At 49.1% G+C, this 12,787-nt stretch overlaps 6 protein-coding genes across 6 annotated transcripts; 3 read left to right on the top strand and 3 right to left on the bottom strand.

The window, feature by feature from the left end:
• Positions 1-1,091: 1,091 nt before the first annotated feature.
• Positions 1,092-2,346, top strand: N7515_000887 (uncharacterized protein; the record flags this gene model as incomplete). The annotated part of the gene is made up of 4 exons (XM_056661631.1): positions 1,092-1,437; positions 1,497-1,652; positions 1,711-1,983; positions 2,045-2,346. 4 exons carry the CDS (start codon positions 1,092-1,094, stop codon positions 2,344-2,346), a joined length of 1,077 nt encoding a protein of 358 aa, XP_056526797.1.
• A 124-nt stretch (positions 2,347-2,470) lies between these two features.
• Positions 2,471-3,379, bottom strand: N7515_000886 (uncharacterized protein; the record flags this gene model as incomplete). Its single annotated transcript, XM_056661630.1, has 1 exon — positions 2,471-3,379. One exon carries the CDS (start codon positions 3,377-3,379, stop codon positions 2,471-2,473), a length of 909 nt encoding a protein of 302 aa, XP_056526796.1.
• A 2,945-nt stretch (positions 3,380-6,324) lies between these two features.
• Positions 6,325-6,758, bottom strand: N7515_000885 (PET191 family protein; the record flags this gene model as incomplete). Its single annotated transcript, XM_056661629.1, has 2 exons — positions 6,325-6,559; positions 6,607-6,758. 2 exons carry the CDS (start codon positions 6,756-6,758, stop codon positions 6,325-6,327), a joined length of 387 nt encoding a protein of 128 aa, XP_056526795.1.
• Positions 6,759-7,154: 396 nt separating this feature from the next.
• On the top strand, positions 7,155-8,723 carry N7515_000884 (sterol esterase; the record flags this gene model as incomplete). The annotated part of the gene is made up of 3 exons (XM_056661628.1): positions 7,155-7,189; positions 7,243-7,322; positions 7,375-8,723. 3 exons carry the CDS (start codon positions 7,155-7,157, stop codon positions 8,721-8,723), a joined length of 1,464 nt encoding a protein of 487 aa, XP_056526794.1.
• Positions 8,724-10,010: 1,287 nt separating this feature from the next.
• Positions 10,011-10,742, top strand: N7515_000883 (uncharacterized protein; the record flags this gene model as incomplete). Its single annotated transcript, XM_056661627.1, has 1 exon — positions 10,011-10,742. One exon carries the CDS (start codon positions 10,011-10,013, stop codon positions 10,740-10,742), a length of 732 nt encoding a protein of 243 aa, XP_056526793.1.
• An 888-nt stretch (positions 10,743-11,630) lies between these two features.
• N7515_000882 (Short-chain dehydrogenase/reductase SDR) lies at positions 11,631-12,547 on the bottom strand (the record flags this gene model as incomplete). Its single annotated transcript, XM_056661626.1, has 3 exons — positions 11,631-11,972; positions 12,040-12,440; positions 12,508-12,547. The coding sequence occupies 3 exons, from the start codon at positions 12,545-12,547 to the stop codon at positions 11,631-11,633; spliced, it is 783 nt and encodes a 260-aa protein (XP_056526792.1).
• Positions 12,548-12,787: the final 240 nt, after the last annotated feature.

Below are 12,787 nucleotides of genomic sequence, written 5' to 3'. Positions count from 1 at the left end.
GCACACTGGTTATCTGCACTGCAAGCTTTATCCTCGCAGGAAACGTAGGGAATGTTCAAAATTAAGAGAAAAACCAAGACACAACGGAAAGTATACATCTTGGTGCTTGGAACACTGCTGCGTCAATCTTCTTTCCACGGTCACAGGAATTATTTCAATGTGCCACCGGGACCTACTTAACCGGATATTATCAGTGTTCTTCCATCAAAGGCCGGCCCACTTCATTTCTCTCGCTGTCTCACAGTATATTTGTGGTTCTAGTTAAGAGCTTGCTCCACCTCTTGCTGAGGCTACTTTAGCACGTTTCATGTCTATCGCGAGTCCATCTGGTCAATAAGAATGCTTGAAAAAGTGGGGCCTTTGTGGGTGAAAATTTGGGACATAGAGCTGTAGCCTGTGCCATATATATATCCTCAACATGGTTGACCGATATCTAGTTTTACCGATACTTTTGGCCTTCTCGGGTTGTATCGGTATATCCAGGTTTTACAGTAGATCATTAGGTTATCAAGCGATACCAAGGTAGTTACAGAGAACTACAATATCGACCTGCATACTCAGAAGAAGCCTCCACTTTTGCTAATTTCTATCTACGGGATGCTTGAAATTAAGGGTGACTGCGGAATAGGCACAAGGGGATCCGCAGGCGAGCGTATATACTATTACCAGCGATTTAGCGCGGTATTGTATAATCAAAGGAGGTGAGAGTTTTGTAGCTTACCGAGCTACTAGCTAGTCTATAAATCTGTGAAACAAGCGCATCTAATTTGGTGACTCGGTTGTCACTCTGGTATCGACTTTTCCGAACATGCCCCACGGCCCCCCTGGCCCACCGGGCGGCCTCGGCCCGGCCCCGCGAGAATCACTGAAGCCGGTTGCTCATTCGATGGCATGTTCGAAAAAATCGATACCAGAGTGACAACCGAGCACCATATTAGATGCGCTTGTTTCGCAGATTTATAGACTAGCTCGGTAAGCTACACAGTACAAAACTCTCAGGAAATGACTCTCTGGGTCATATTAAATAGCGGTGCATCCGCTTTTAGACGCAGAGAGGTACCACTTCATGATAACAGGTCAGCGGTCTCACTATGAAGATCGTACTGATTCTCCTGGAAATCATTGGGCTTCTCTCAAACCAGGCTTGGTCACAAGATGTTTACAAACGCTTTCACGTGGAGCAAGGGTCTGGTCCTATCACACGGACTGGAAACCTTGGCGGATCCTGTGATGGTGTCGATGTGGAAAAGGGATTTGACATAGCGAAGGTGTATAGAGAAGCCATTGACATGGCATCTGTTGCCCTCAAGGCCCTCGACAATTACGATTCCGATGCAACAGTCAGATCAAACCTATTTACGTGGTTTGGAATCGAGGAGAATGTTGCAACTCATACAGTTGCAGCGTCAAGTGTTGATCGTTTCAACACAGTGCAAGGCACGTTGATATCTTACTTCAAATAAATTTGAAATATGAAGGCTGACGGGATCCAATAGAAAACTACGCTGAGCTTGTCGAACAGTCTGAACAAGAGGATGACGGAGCGGAGGCACGGATATTCTGCTCAGAGAAGTGGCGTTGGAAAACCCGATGGGTATACAACGAAGAGACAGGGGAAAAAACAGGGCAACTGTTGAAAGTCAATCCAAACTGTAAGAACTGGATCACCATCACTCCAGCTCCTGCCACTAATTCAAACACCCCCATCAGTCGACTCCGAATGGGATTACTGGTCCCCCAGGTTCAAAAGCTATAGTGGCGATCGAGTCATGTGCGGACCTACCACTTTTGGGTTTACATCATTCGAGGAAAGGTCTTCGATCACATTCTGCCCTCTATCATTCCAATGGGCCTCTCGAAAGCACTCATTGAGTGAGTGGAGGAGTGGCGAACGAACGATCCCGCAGGGAAAGAACATGCAATTCATGGTGTCGACACCAGGTATACTTTTACACGAGCTCATGCATATGTGGAGTGGTGCTGGTAAGTTGGAAATTCTGTGGTCAGGGTGAAGGCGCACTAGCTAATATCATACGTTGAATAGAAGATCAAAGCTTCATTGATCCTCATGATCAAAAATCCAAGAAGGCATATGGTGCTGTATTGACGGGTGAACTGGCATCGGTGGATCCAGACAAGGCAGCCGACAATGCAGATAACTTTATGTGGTTTGCCATAGCTAGTTATCTTTCCCAGTACGACTGGTCGCGTGTTGTTAGCGCCTCACGAACTCGAGTTGCCGGCACTACTAGTCGTTCTGTCTTCCGGAAACGGACACATCGGAGGCACAATTCCCATCACTCCCATCACTTCGCTAATATCGAGGCATGGGGGGATGATATGTGATGAGTATTCTTGCTTCAGACAATTATGCGTGGCAAGAAAGCCCTTGAACTCTATGTGATTTACTACAGCCGTGAACTAGAACTTATTCAATGGCCGTTGCAATTTGCAAGAGAATTATGCTCTCCTAACTCCAATGTTTAATTTCCTGAAACTTAGCATGACAGGATTCATATCCCACCATCCCAAGACCATGTAGCTTCTCAATGAAAGATTCCATCACCGTCGACCCTTGTCCATTCTCTTTCCTGTCATACTCTGTCCCTTTGTATGTCTTCTCCTCTCCGGTTGATTTCCAGTTCATGAACCACGCAATCCGTTTACAGCGTCTCCCTTTGTATTCGACTTCACCTGCCACAAAGGCAGTGACCTGTGCCAAAACCGCGCCGATAGGATCTTCTGATGCGTAAGGATGAGAGCGGTAGTTGACCATCCTCGGAAATTTGTAAAGGGGATCGGAATCTAACAAAGCAACAATAACCTCAACTGGAAAATACACCGTCCAGACCTCATAGACCATGTCAGGACGATTGGGTTTGGAGAAGCAATCCAGGATGAATTTTGCAGAGGCATAAATATACCGATAAATTGAAAGAGCTTTGCTGTGGGAATCTGGATTTGGTGAAAAGATGATTTCTTTCATGGTTTGTGTCATTGCATCCGACTGGCGAAACACGTCTCGCTGAGCCCTTCGCCGCCAATCTTTGACCATCGCGTTAGATTTGTCTGGAAGGAGTCTGATTTTAATCTTACGTATGATAATCCACAGTCTCTGGCCATTTTCCACGGGGTTTGTCCATGTGATTTGGCGACAGCCGTCGACTTTCCGCACTTCCTTGAGGATGAGCTTCCAGTCGGTCTGCTTTAGGATTGAATTGTCGGAATAGTCGAGATCAAACCATTCAATGAACGAGCCTTTCGTCGCTTGTTCCTGTTCGAGGCTCTTTCTGGTGATTTCACTATCCTCTTGCGCTGAGCTTGGATCGTGGTTGACTTGACTCACTTGAGTCCCCGATTGACTTCTTGTGACTGGCATTTTGAAGGGAGAAAAAAGTCTGACTGAACGATAAGAGTTTCCGAGCTTCCAACCTTGAGAGATTTCAAGGTTCCAAATTCTAAATTGTGCCTAATGAAACCCGCGCAGATTTGAGGCTGGTAGTGTGATGTTCCACAGGTCATGGCGATCAGTCACCTCAGACTATATATCACATGATCCAAAAGTTCTGCCAGATTTTTGGCGCGCTAAACCTAATCTGTAGCTTCTTCGGGTCCCCGCCGCCCCAAAAAGGCTGATGTAATCATCCTGAAGTAGCAGGCGGTGGATAGCCAATTTCACCGCCTTTTGTTATCTCAGCATGCTCAGACCAAACATGATTGGCTGAGATCCTGAGTCATGTGGGATCACATGACATACCTAACCAAGTTAGGTTGAACCCAGCTCGGTTAGGTGTGTCATGTAAGCATGACCAACCAATCATGTTATCCGACGTCTGAGAATGCTGAGGTAACGCCTTTTGTAACTAACTAGGGGGCGGCTGAGTAACTGAGGTAAATCGAGGGGCCGGCGAAACCGGCGGCGCCGGCACAAATGGTGTACAACAGAACATGCCTGGTAGAATAAGTAAGTAACTAACTAACTAACTATTGTAACAATGTAACTTATAACTAAATAGTTTGGTACGCATAAAAGGGAAGAATTCAAACCTACCCTCACCTCCCTCTGTCCATCATAATATGAGTGATACCCATTATGTATCCTAAAAGTGAAGCACAATCACAGCATTAGTCAGTATGGCGGAGTGGTCTAACGCGCTAGACTTGAACTGGATTTCTCTATCAGAGACTTCCCGAGATCTAGTTCCTTCGGGAACCTGGGTTCGAACCCCAGTGCTGACTTCTTTTTTTCATCTTTTCATTTACGTACTGTGTGTGTACTTTACCTATTAGGCTATTTTTGCCTACAATTGTAAATGATAGTTGCTCCCCAGAAGTTACATTCGTGCACCCATGACAGGGCCCCGTGAGGGATGCAAGTTCGCAGCAGGTCCTGTCTTCGGACTCGTGGACTGTGTAGATAGTAGGCGAATACATTTACGCGGTAGATATTTCTTTGATGGACGGACGGACACCCTTCCACAACATAATCACTTGCACGAAATACGTCCTTCTACAGTCGCTCATTTCCGCAGTTCCTCTTTACACAGTACTGTGTACATAGCCCCTCCTTCGACAACATCTTCTCTTATGATAACAACCCACGACCTACTTACGTGCTGCGTCTACAGGCGTCGCGGCGCATGCCATCTCAGGTTCCACGCTGCACCGCCTCTTTCGTTTGCCTGTCCCACTGACGGACGAGTACAAGGACCTATCGCCCACAAAACCGAGAGAGCTACAAAAACTCATTTCTGGTGTTCGCTCATCCCGACAGCCTCAACGAGAAGCAGTGCCATGTGTACAATTTCGTCGTAATATCGGACACATGGCACTGCTTCTCGTTGAGGCTGTCGGGATGAGCGAACACCAGAAATGAGCTCCTGTAAATCCCCCAGTTCCGTGGGCGGCAAGTCATTGCACGTAAGGGTCCGTCAGTGGAACAGGCAACAAGAAAGGCGGTGCAGCGTGAAAACCGAGATGGCATGCGCCGGGAGCGTGCTCAAGCGCCTTCCCAACCATTGGCAGCCACCGATTGTCTATGACTCGCCTTCTCCAACATCACCTGGGTCACCAGATCGATAGGCAGTAGGCACGAATGCCACCGTACGCAGTTCCCCATCAATCTTGCCTACGGTCTACAATTCTACCGTCCGCACCTTATTACTCGAAAGACAGCAACATATCGTAAACCTGTAGTGAATTCCTTGTCGCTGTTTTTCGAGTAAAAGGGTGTAGACCGTAGAATTGTAGACCGTGGGCAAGATTGATAGGGAACTGCGCGCGCTGGCATTCGTGCCCATCGATCTGGTGACCCAGGTGGTGTTGGAGAAGGCGAAAGTTTGAATTTCCAGGGGCTGGACGAACTGTTTGGGGGTACGCGTGGGTGCGGACACAAGCTATCCTGTGAGAGGCAGGCGAAGAGGCAGGCGGAAAAGATCATGTGAGTTGCAACTGGGGCTTCATCACGAGCAACCAATCAGAGAGAGAGAGGATTTCGCCCATACTGTGTAGAAGGCGACGCAATGAAGCAGGACCAGAAACACTACACGTAACACATTGATGGAGAGCTCATAAAGAGGTCGAACTTGAGATCTGAATATTCTGAATTCTGAAACAATTAAAGAGAATACGAGGGCTTGGATCTCTCAATTGGACTGTTGTCTCTTGTTCGAGACGAATATCACAGCGAGCCATTTAGTCCATTCCTTAGAACAACCATGGAGACTAGCAACTCAAACTCACTCCAAGCGGTAAGAAGCTGGGTCCGATGAGATGATTTCTACATTCGACTAGGGCTTGAATGCTAGGGGGAGTTCATTTGCCTTGGATCAAGGTCGAGGTTGGTATTTCCAATATCATATGTGATGGGTATATGTCAAGGTCGTCGCCGGTCAATCTGACGAGGCAAAAGGGCGGCTACATCCACGCTGACGGAACTGGCGACGCTGACTGGCAGGACATGAGCCCAGAGGAAACGAGGAAGATGTAATGGTACATTGGACCAGGTTCTCAGGTGAAACCACCTACAAGCCGTGGTGCGGTGTGCCCTGCTCCTATCGCCGCCGAGTCGGCGCCGACTATCCAGGAGATCCTTGCGGCGAATACGCGGGAATACCATCGGCTGCCCAGCTCGCGTTCGCCGTTCCTGAGCATGCCTGATCGTCTGGTAGGTTTTCCGGGAGAGACAGTGAACATGTAATATGGATTATGAAGACCGGGTATGAAGAATTCCAAATGGGCGAATAAAGAAGAAAATGTATGTTATAAAGCGTAACCGAACTCCGGGCCATGCCAGCATGTAATCAGCGAATCCAAGAAACCTCTTCACAGGCCTCTTGTCTTCTCCGGGTCCATCTGGACTTCATCGCCACTGATTTCCTTGACCGTCTGGTATGCAGGCTGTCCAGCATAAAGCTGTCCACCCGACGCATTCCCGGACTGTCCGCCTTCCATTTCCTTGGAGACCGAGATGGGCTGGTTACCACGGAAGCGTTTGCGCATATCGATCAAACCGCGTCTGTGTCCGGGGAATACCCCAATAATTAGTCCCATTGTCCTTCTATCCAGAGTTGTCGGCTCGATCTCGAGACCCGGTTCCTGACTCACTTGCACTCGCCGAATCCTTTTCGCAGCTGTTGACATTTCGTGGGTAACTCCTCGGCGAGAGGAGAGCTTAGACATTCGCGGGGCGAATGGCGCTGGACCATGATGCAGTCCGACTCCTGGAGACATTGGGCCAGAGCCCGCCCTATGAACATTCGACTGTGATCAGCTTGCGTCGGACCAATGGAGGGTTGCGGGAGAGGGTCCAGGTGAGTCAGGAGCGTGACGCTCCATCAGACCTCTGTGCGACTTGGAGTGCACTTACGGATATCGTTGCATGAGCTGGGCATTTTGACACGATCTCGTGGACGAATGCGCAACCACAAGCAGCAAGAGGGCAGAATGACTGGAACACCGCAAATTTAGGCTATCAGATGCCTCGACGCTGATTGGCTGATGCGTTCGATCCCCTGATGAGATAAGCCGCTATCACATGTTCGCAATGACGTCGACCAACTTGCATCGCCGCTCTCGATTGAATCTCAGCTTTGTTTTTCTGTTTATCTCTTGTGAAAGTGTACTGAACTTATGTATATCCATCATTGTTCATTATGGCGCGAGTTCCTTTTATCGGGAGACTGTTATGGTAAGAAGACCAGACTCCGAATAGGGAGGCGGCAACTAATTATCATACCTTAGGTTCGAGTATCTGGCCCTCTTTGGGTCATTGATCCTTGTTCTACTTGAGACAATTATTCATTTGATAACCTGGTGTCTACGTGAGTAAAGTCCACTGGTCCATGAAGCCTCCCAATACTAACCCCTAGGCAGCAAGCCCGATCATCAGATTTTGTTATGCTCAATCCAAATCAGTCTTCAACTACTTGATTCCGAATGAATCCCGCCAGAAGCGGACGAAAGAAGAGCAATTTGCCAGCTCTATTGCAAATGCATCCGACTTCACGGAGATCTGCGCTCTCTTCGGATATCAAGCCGAAGAGCACATTGTACAAACGAACGATGGTTATCTCCTTGGACTACATCGGCTGGCATACCGGAAAGGAGAAGAGGACATGCGCGTCAACCAGGGTCCCAATGGGCTCAGGAAGAAAATTGTCTACCTTCACCACGGACTGCTTATGTCAAGTGAGGTGTGGGTAGCTTTGACAGACGAGCAGCGTTGTCTGCCCTTCCAGTTGGTGGAAAAGGGATACGATGTATGGCTGGGGAACAACCGCGGCAATAAATACTCCAAGAAGTCGATTCGATTTTCGCCAGGTTCCAATGAGTTCTGGGACTTCTCGATTGACCAGTTCGCCTTCTCTGATATCCCCAACAGCATCGAGTACATCCTCGAGGTTACAGACCAGCCCTCCTTGTCATACATCGGGTTCTCCCAGGGCACAGCGCAGGCATTCGCTACACTCGCTATTCATCCATTGCTGAATCAGAAGGTCGATGTCTTCGTGGCTCTTGCACCGGCAATGGCCCCCTCGGGTCTGCGCAACCGCATCGTTGATTCACTGATGAAGGCCTCTCCAGACTTCTTATTCTTACTCTTTGGCCGACGCAGCATCCTATCGTCGACAACGATGTGGCAGACGATACTGTACCCGCCAATCTTTGTGCGCATCATCGACACAGCTCTCCGGGCACTGTTCAACTGGAAGTGTCGCAACATTGAGCAGACCCAGAAGCTAGCTGCGTACTTGCATCTCTACTCCTTCACGAGCACGAAGTCTGTCGTGCATTGGTTCCAAATCATCCGGAACAAAAACTTCCAATTCTACGATGATGAGGTGTATGCCCCATTCAATGTGACTGCCACTGAGCGTTTCTACAAGCCGGTCAAGTACCCTACTCGCAACATCAAGACTCCCATTGTCCTTCTATATGGCGATAGCGACAGCCTCGTCGACATTGGCGTTATGCTGAAAGGGCTGCCACACGGCACTACGGCGCAACCGATCCCAACTTACGAGCATCTGGACTTTTTGTGGGCCTCCGACGTTGACCGCCAAGTGTTCGGCTATGTGTTCGATGCGCTCGAGACTCACAGCCGGGGTGGCCCTGTCGTTGACCGCACTAGCCAGGGTGGGACTGGCAAACACGGTTCGTCAAATGATGAACGTGTTTCCAACACATCGGCAGCCCGAAAAAACCACGTCTCGCCCAATTAAATCGATCAGACCATTATTTGGGCATTCTGTGCCACCACCTGTACAATTTAAGGGTTTTTTTTCTGGGCGGGGTGATGGCTTGGCGGGCCACTTGCCACACTCATCTTTGAAGGGATTTATTGTATAGCGTCCATGGTATACACGTACAGAAGCGAGATAGATCCATCAAAGATGTGACCGCAGACTGTGCAAAGGCTTGGCGGATAATTTCCGGCAGAGTTTTCGGGAGTCTGTTAAAACGTTGCCTAAATCTGAAGTGGCGTGTCTCACACCAATGCGAGCCACTTCCGAAGGGCCCCGGTACCTAAGGCCCTGAGGGTGCCTGGCTAGAAAAGTGTAAAAGTATTGTGAAATGTGAGATGGCCTACCACGTATCCACAACAGCCTAGACACATTGGCACCCGACGTGATTTTCTTTTCTCCTTCCCAACCCGTTTAGGCCGAGATAAGCTTTGTCTCAAGTCGGTTTAGCCTTGCGATTCAGAGAGGAGATCATTTTAGTTCGAATGTATGAATGTATGAATCGATTAGGTTGACATGAACAATATGATACATATGATCCATGGATTGTTTACAGCGCCCACGGGTTTATACAGGTGTCAGAGCAGAATCCACTAAGATGAATCAAACTCGGAAGTCGCAGACGAATCTTGCCCGAGATCTTGTGGATTCTGATTCGATCTAGGCCAACGCCTTATCCCCACAGTAAGAACCTAGCGCTGGCGGACAAGTCACGGCCCGGGCGAACAGCGAACAGAAAAGAATAGTCTGGGTCAGGTACTGTGTGACCCATGGGACAAAGTAAGCGAGTCCATTCGGGTTGGTCGGACCGAAACGCATCCCCCTGGTTTGGACAATGGTCACCAATGGCATCAATGGAAATGGACATTGTCTAGTCAGGTACCGACCGCATGGAACAACATGGCAAACTCAAAATTTTCCATTTTCTTTGCGCCGTCAATGGTCAATAGGCTGCTCTGCCTATCAAACAGTCCCATCTACCACCCCCGATGTGACACACCGTGAGCCCTATGGCGACTCCACCTCAAAGAATAAAATGGCGCTGTACCCCCGCTCCATCTCCTCTTTCTCTTACTTTCCTTTGACCATCACGATCTTTCGAATCACACTCCTTTAGATTCATTCCCTCGAGGCTGAGCCTCTTACAACTACTCTCTTTACCACAGTCTGTAGATCAGACTTCCACTCCCTCAGTTCAAAGACACTACCGTCTAAACATCAAACACCTTCCTTCAAATCCCACGGATTCAATCTAAACCGCCCAACATGCGTTTCAACGTTGCCGGCGTCTCCGCCCTCCTGGCCCTGACCGCCAGCGCCATGCCCGTCGCCAAGCGCGATGTCGAAATCCAAACCGTCTGGCAAACCGTCTATGAAACGGTCTATCAGACCGTCCACCCCGCGCCTACCGCCAACGCCAACCCGGTCCAGGCCATGGCCATTCCTTCCACCACCGAGGCTGTTGCCGTGCCCACCACCACCAGCATCCCAACCCTCAGCGTGCCCGCTCCCACAGTTCCCGCCGTCAGCAGCACTCTGAGCCCCAGCACCACCAGCTCTGCCCCCGTCGCCACCGGCAGCGGTGTCTCAATCGTCAACAACCTCGACCACACCGTCTACCTCTGGGTCGTCACCGACACCCCCGGCGAGATGACTACCCTCGCCTCCGGCGAGACCTTCAACGACCAGTGGCTGACCAACTCCAACGGCGGCGGTATCTCGATCAAGATCTCCACCACCGAGGTCTGCGACGACGTCCTGCAGTTCGAATACACCCAGTCCGGTGACGTCCTCTTCTGGGATCTCTCGTCCATCAATATGCAGAAGACCTCTGCTTTCGTTAAGGCTGGCTTCGGTGTTACTATCTCTGATGAGTCTTGTCCTACTGCCACCTGTGCTCCTGGTGATGCGTACTGCGTGCAGTCCTACCAGTTGCCGGATGATGTTAACACCCTTGCTTGCGGTGTTGACGCTGCCTACACTCTTACCTTGGGTTAGAGTTGATTTTTTGTGATTTCTGGGTGTTGGGTTGGATATACCCCTCTTGGGTTGAGAGGAGTTGACATTCTTTCTTACGGAAGAAATGCAAATGCTGAATACCGAACTGATTTTTTATTTATACGCCTTTTTGTTCATAGATGGAAATTTAGAGATCAGTATCGGATGATGAATATCATGTGAAATGAGTTTATATGATTCTGCTACCTGCGTAACCAACGTGTTGCTGATAAAAGTACCTTCGTATGTCTATGCAATCGAGTAGTGAGTAGATATACTGCGTTGATTGATCCTACGGATGAGACTTCTGAAGTTCTGAGGTGGACGTAGGGCTGGGGATTCATCTGGCCATCGCCCTACTACCGGCCCCAACACCATCGACCACGGGGTAATCCTTTCATAGCAATAAACAATAAAGAGCTCAGTCACTTCTCGAATTGAGGCCCTAAAGAACCAAATAAATAACAAATACCCATAAAACACGAAACGCAAAGAGTCAAAAGAATCCCATAGTCCTAGCCCTAACAACCCGCGATCTGCATTTCAGTCCAAAAATAACACAGGCTGAAACACTCTAAGAAACACTCCAAACCCAGCGTCTCGCCACAAAGCCCCAATCAGACAAACTGAAAGAAAACTCGTAAGTGGAAGTATCAGAGGCCAACACAGTTCAAAGTAACACTACTCTCCTCCCCAACCCTCTAGCGAATCTGCCGAGTAGGAAAGGTCGATCGTAGATCTCAGAGTATGGAAGGAATAGACCACCAGGAGGGGAGGTAAAAGTATACTGTATACTCAGAGAATAGCAAGATAACAAGCCAGTGAAAAATCAACAATCCTCGTGATCAAGCACCCCAACATCTGTCCAATCCAATAGTAAGAACCAATCTATACCATATAAGCACCCCCAGAAACCTGCCAAGTCTGCCCAGTCAACCACTGACTCTCCTTACTAGCAATCAACCCCACAACGCCCGCAACATCCTCAACCTCCCCCGGCCTCCCAAGCGGCGACCACTTCCCCAGCGCCTGATCAATCTGCTCGGGACTCATCTCCTTCCCGCCGGGGATATACTCCTTCGCAACCTCAGCATACATATCGGTCTTGACACCGCCAGCAGCAATGCAATTGACAGTGATATTCCGCGGACCAAAGTCCACAGCCAGACACTTGGTCATGCCCTGCACGGCTGCCTTGGATGCAGCGTAGACAGCGTGATTGGGGACGCCCTGCACATAGTTAATAAAAAGTAGAGCTTAGCTAACTTGCACTTTCCAAAGACATTGAAGAAAATACCTTAACAGCCGAAATCGACGAAGTCAAAATAACCCTCCCAAACGCCTCCATAAACCGATAAGCCTGCTGTGCGACGAAATACTGTCCCTTGACATTAACCGCGAAGACTTTGTCAATATCGGCTTCTGTAACCTCGGATAGAGATCCAAAGTGCTCGATGCCCGAGTTGCTGACTACTATATCGATCCGACCGAATACGCTCATGACGGCTTCGAACATGGTCTTGACCTCTTCTTCCTTCGAGACGTCTGCTTGGAAGGCGGTGGCGTGGACGCCTAGCGCTAGGATTTGATCGACGATTGAGTCGGCGGCTGAGTCGTTGGTGTGGTAGTTTATTGCTATGTTGGCGCCTTGTTGGGCCAGTTTGAGGGCTATTGCGGCGCCGATGCCACGGCTGGAGCCTGTTACTGTTCTTTCGTGTTAATATGTCTTTAATGGGTTAGAGGGGGGAGGTGGTGGGAGGATTACTTATGGCGACTTTGCCGGCTAGGTTCTGGCTTGTGGACATGGTTGGGAGTGGATGAGGTGGAGGTTTGAGTGAATGTTACTATGAGCAGGAGTAACGGGAGAATCGATTCGTATATGGCTTCGTGTTCAAAGATCGGTGAGCAGCTGCATGCATTTGGGCCTATTCGGATCGTCACGGATCGTCCAAGTTGGGCTCGAAAACAGTGGAATTGTGAAATTACCAATGAATCTGTCTAAGAAATGGAATGCTCCTCAATTGCAGGTACATACTTATCAAATA

Source organism: Penicillium bovifimosum, assembly GCF_028826915.1.
Source record: "Penicillium bovifimosum strain IBT 22155 chromosome Unknown utg000001l_segment0_segment0, whole genome shotgun sequence".
NCBI lineage: Eukaryota > Fungi > Ascomycota > Eurotiomycetes > Eurotiales > Aspergillaceae > Penicillium > Penicillium bovifimosum.
The sequence above is the reverse complement of the archived record's forward strand: the minus strand, read 5'-3'. Positions and strand labels throughout refer to the sequence as shown.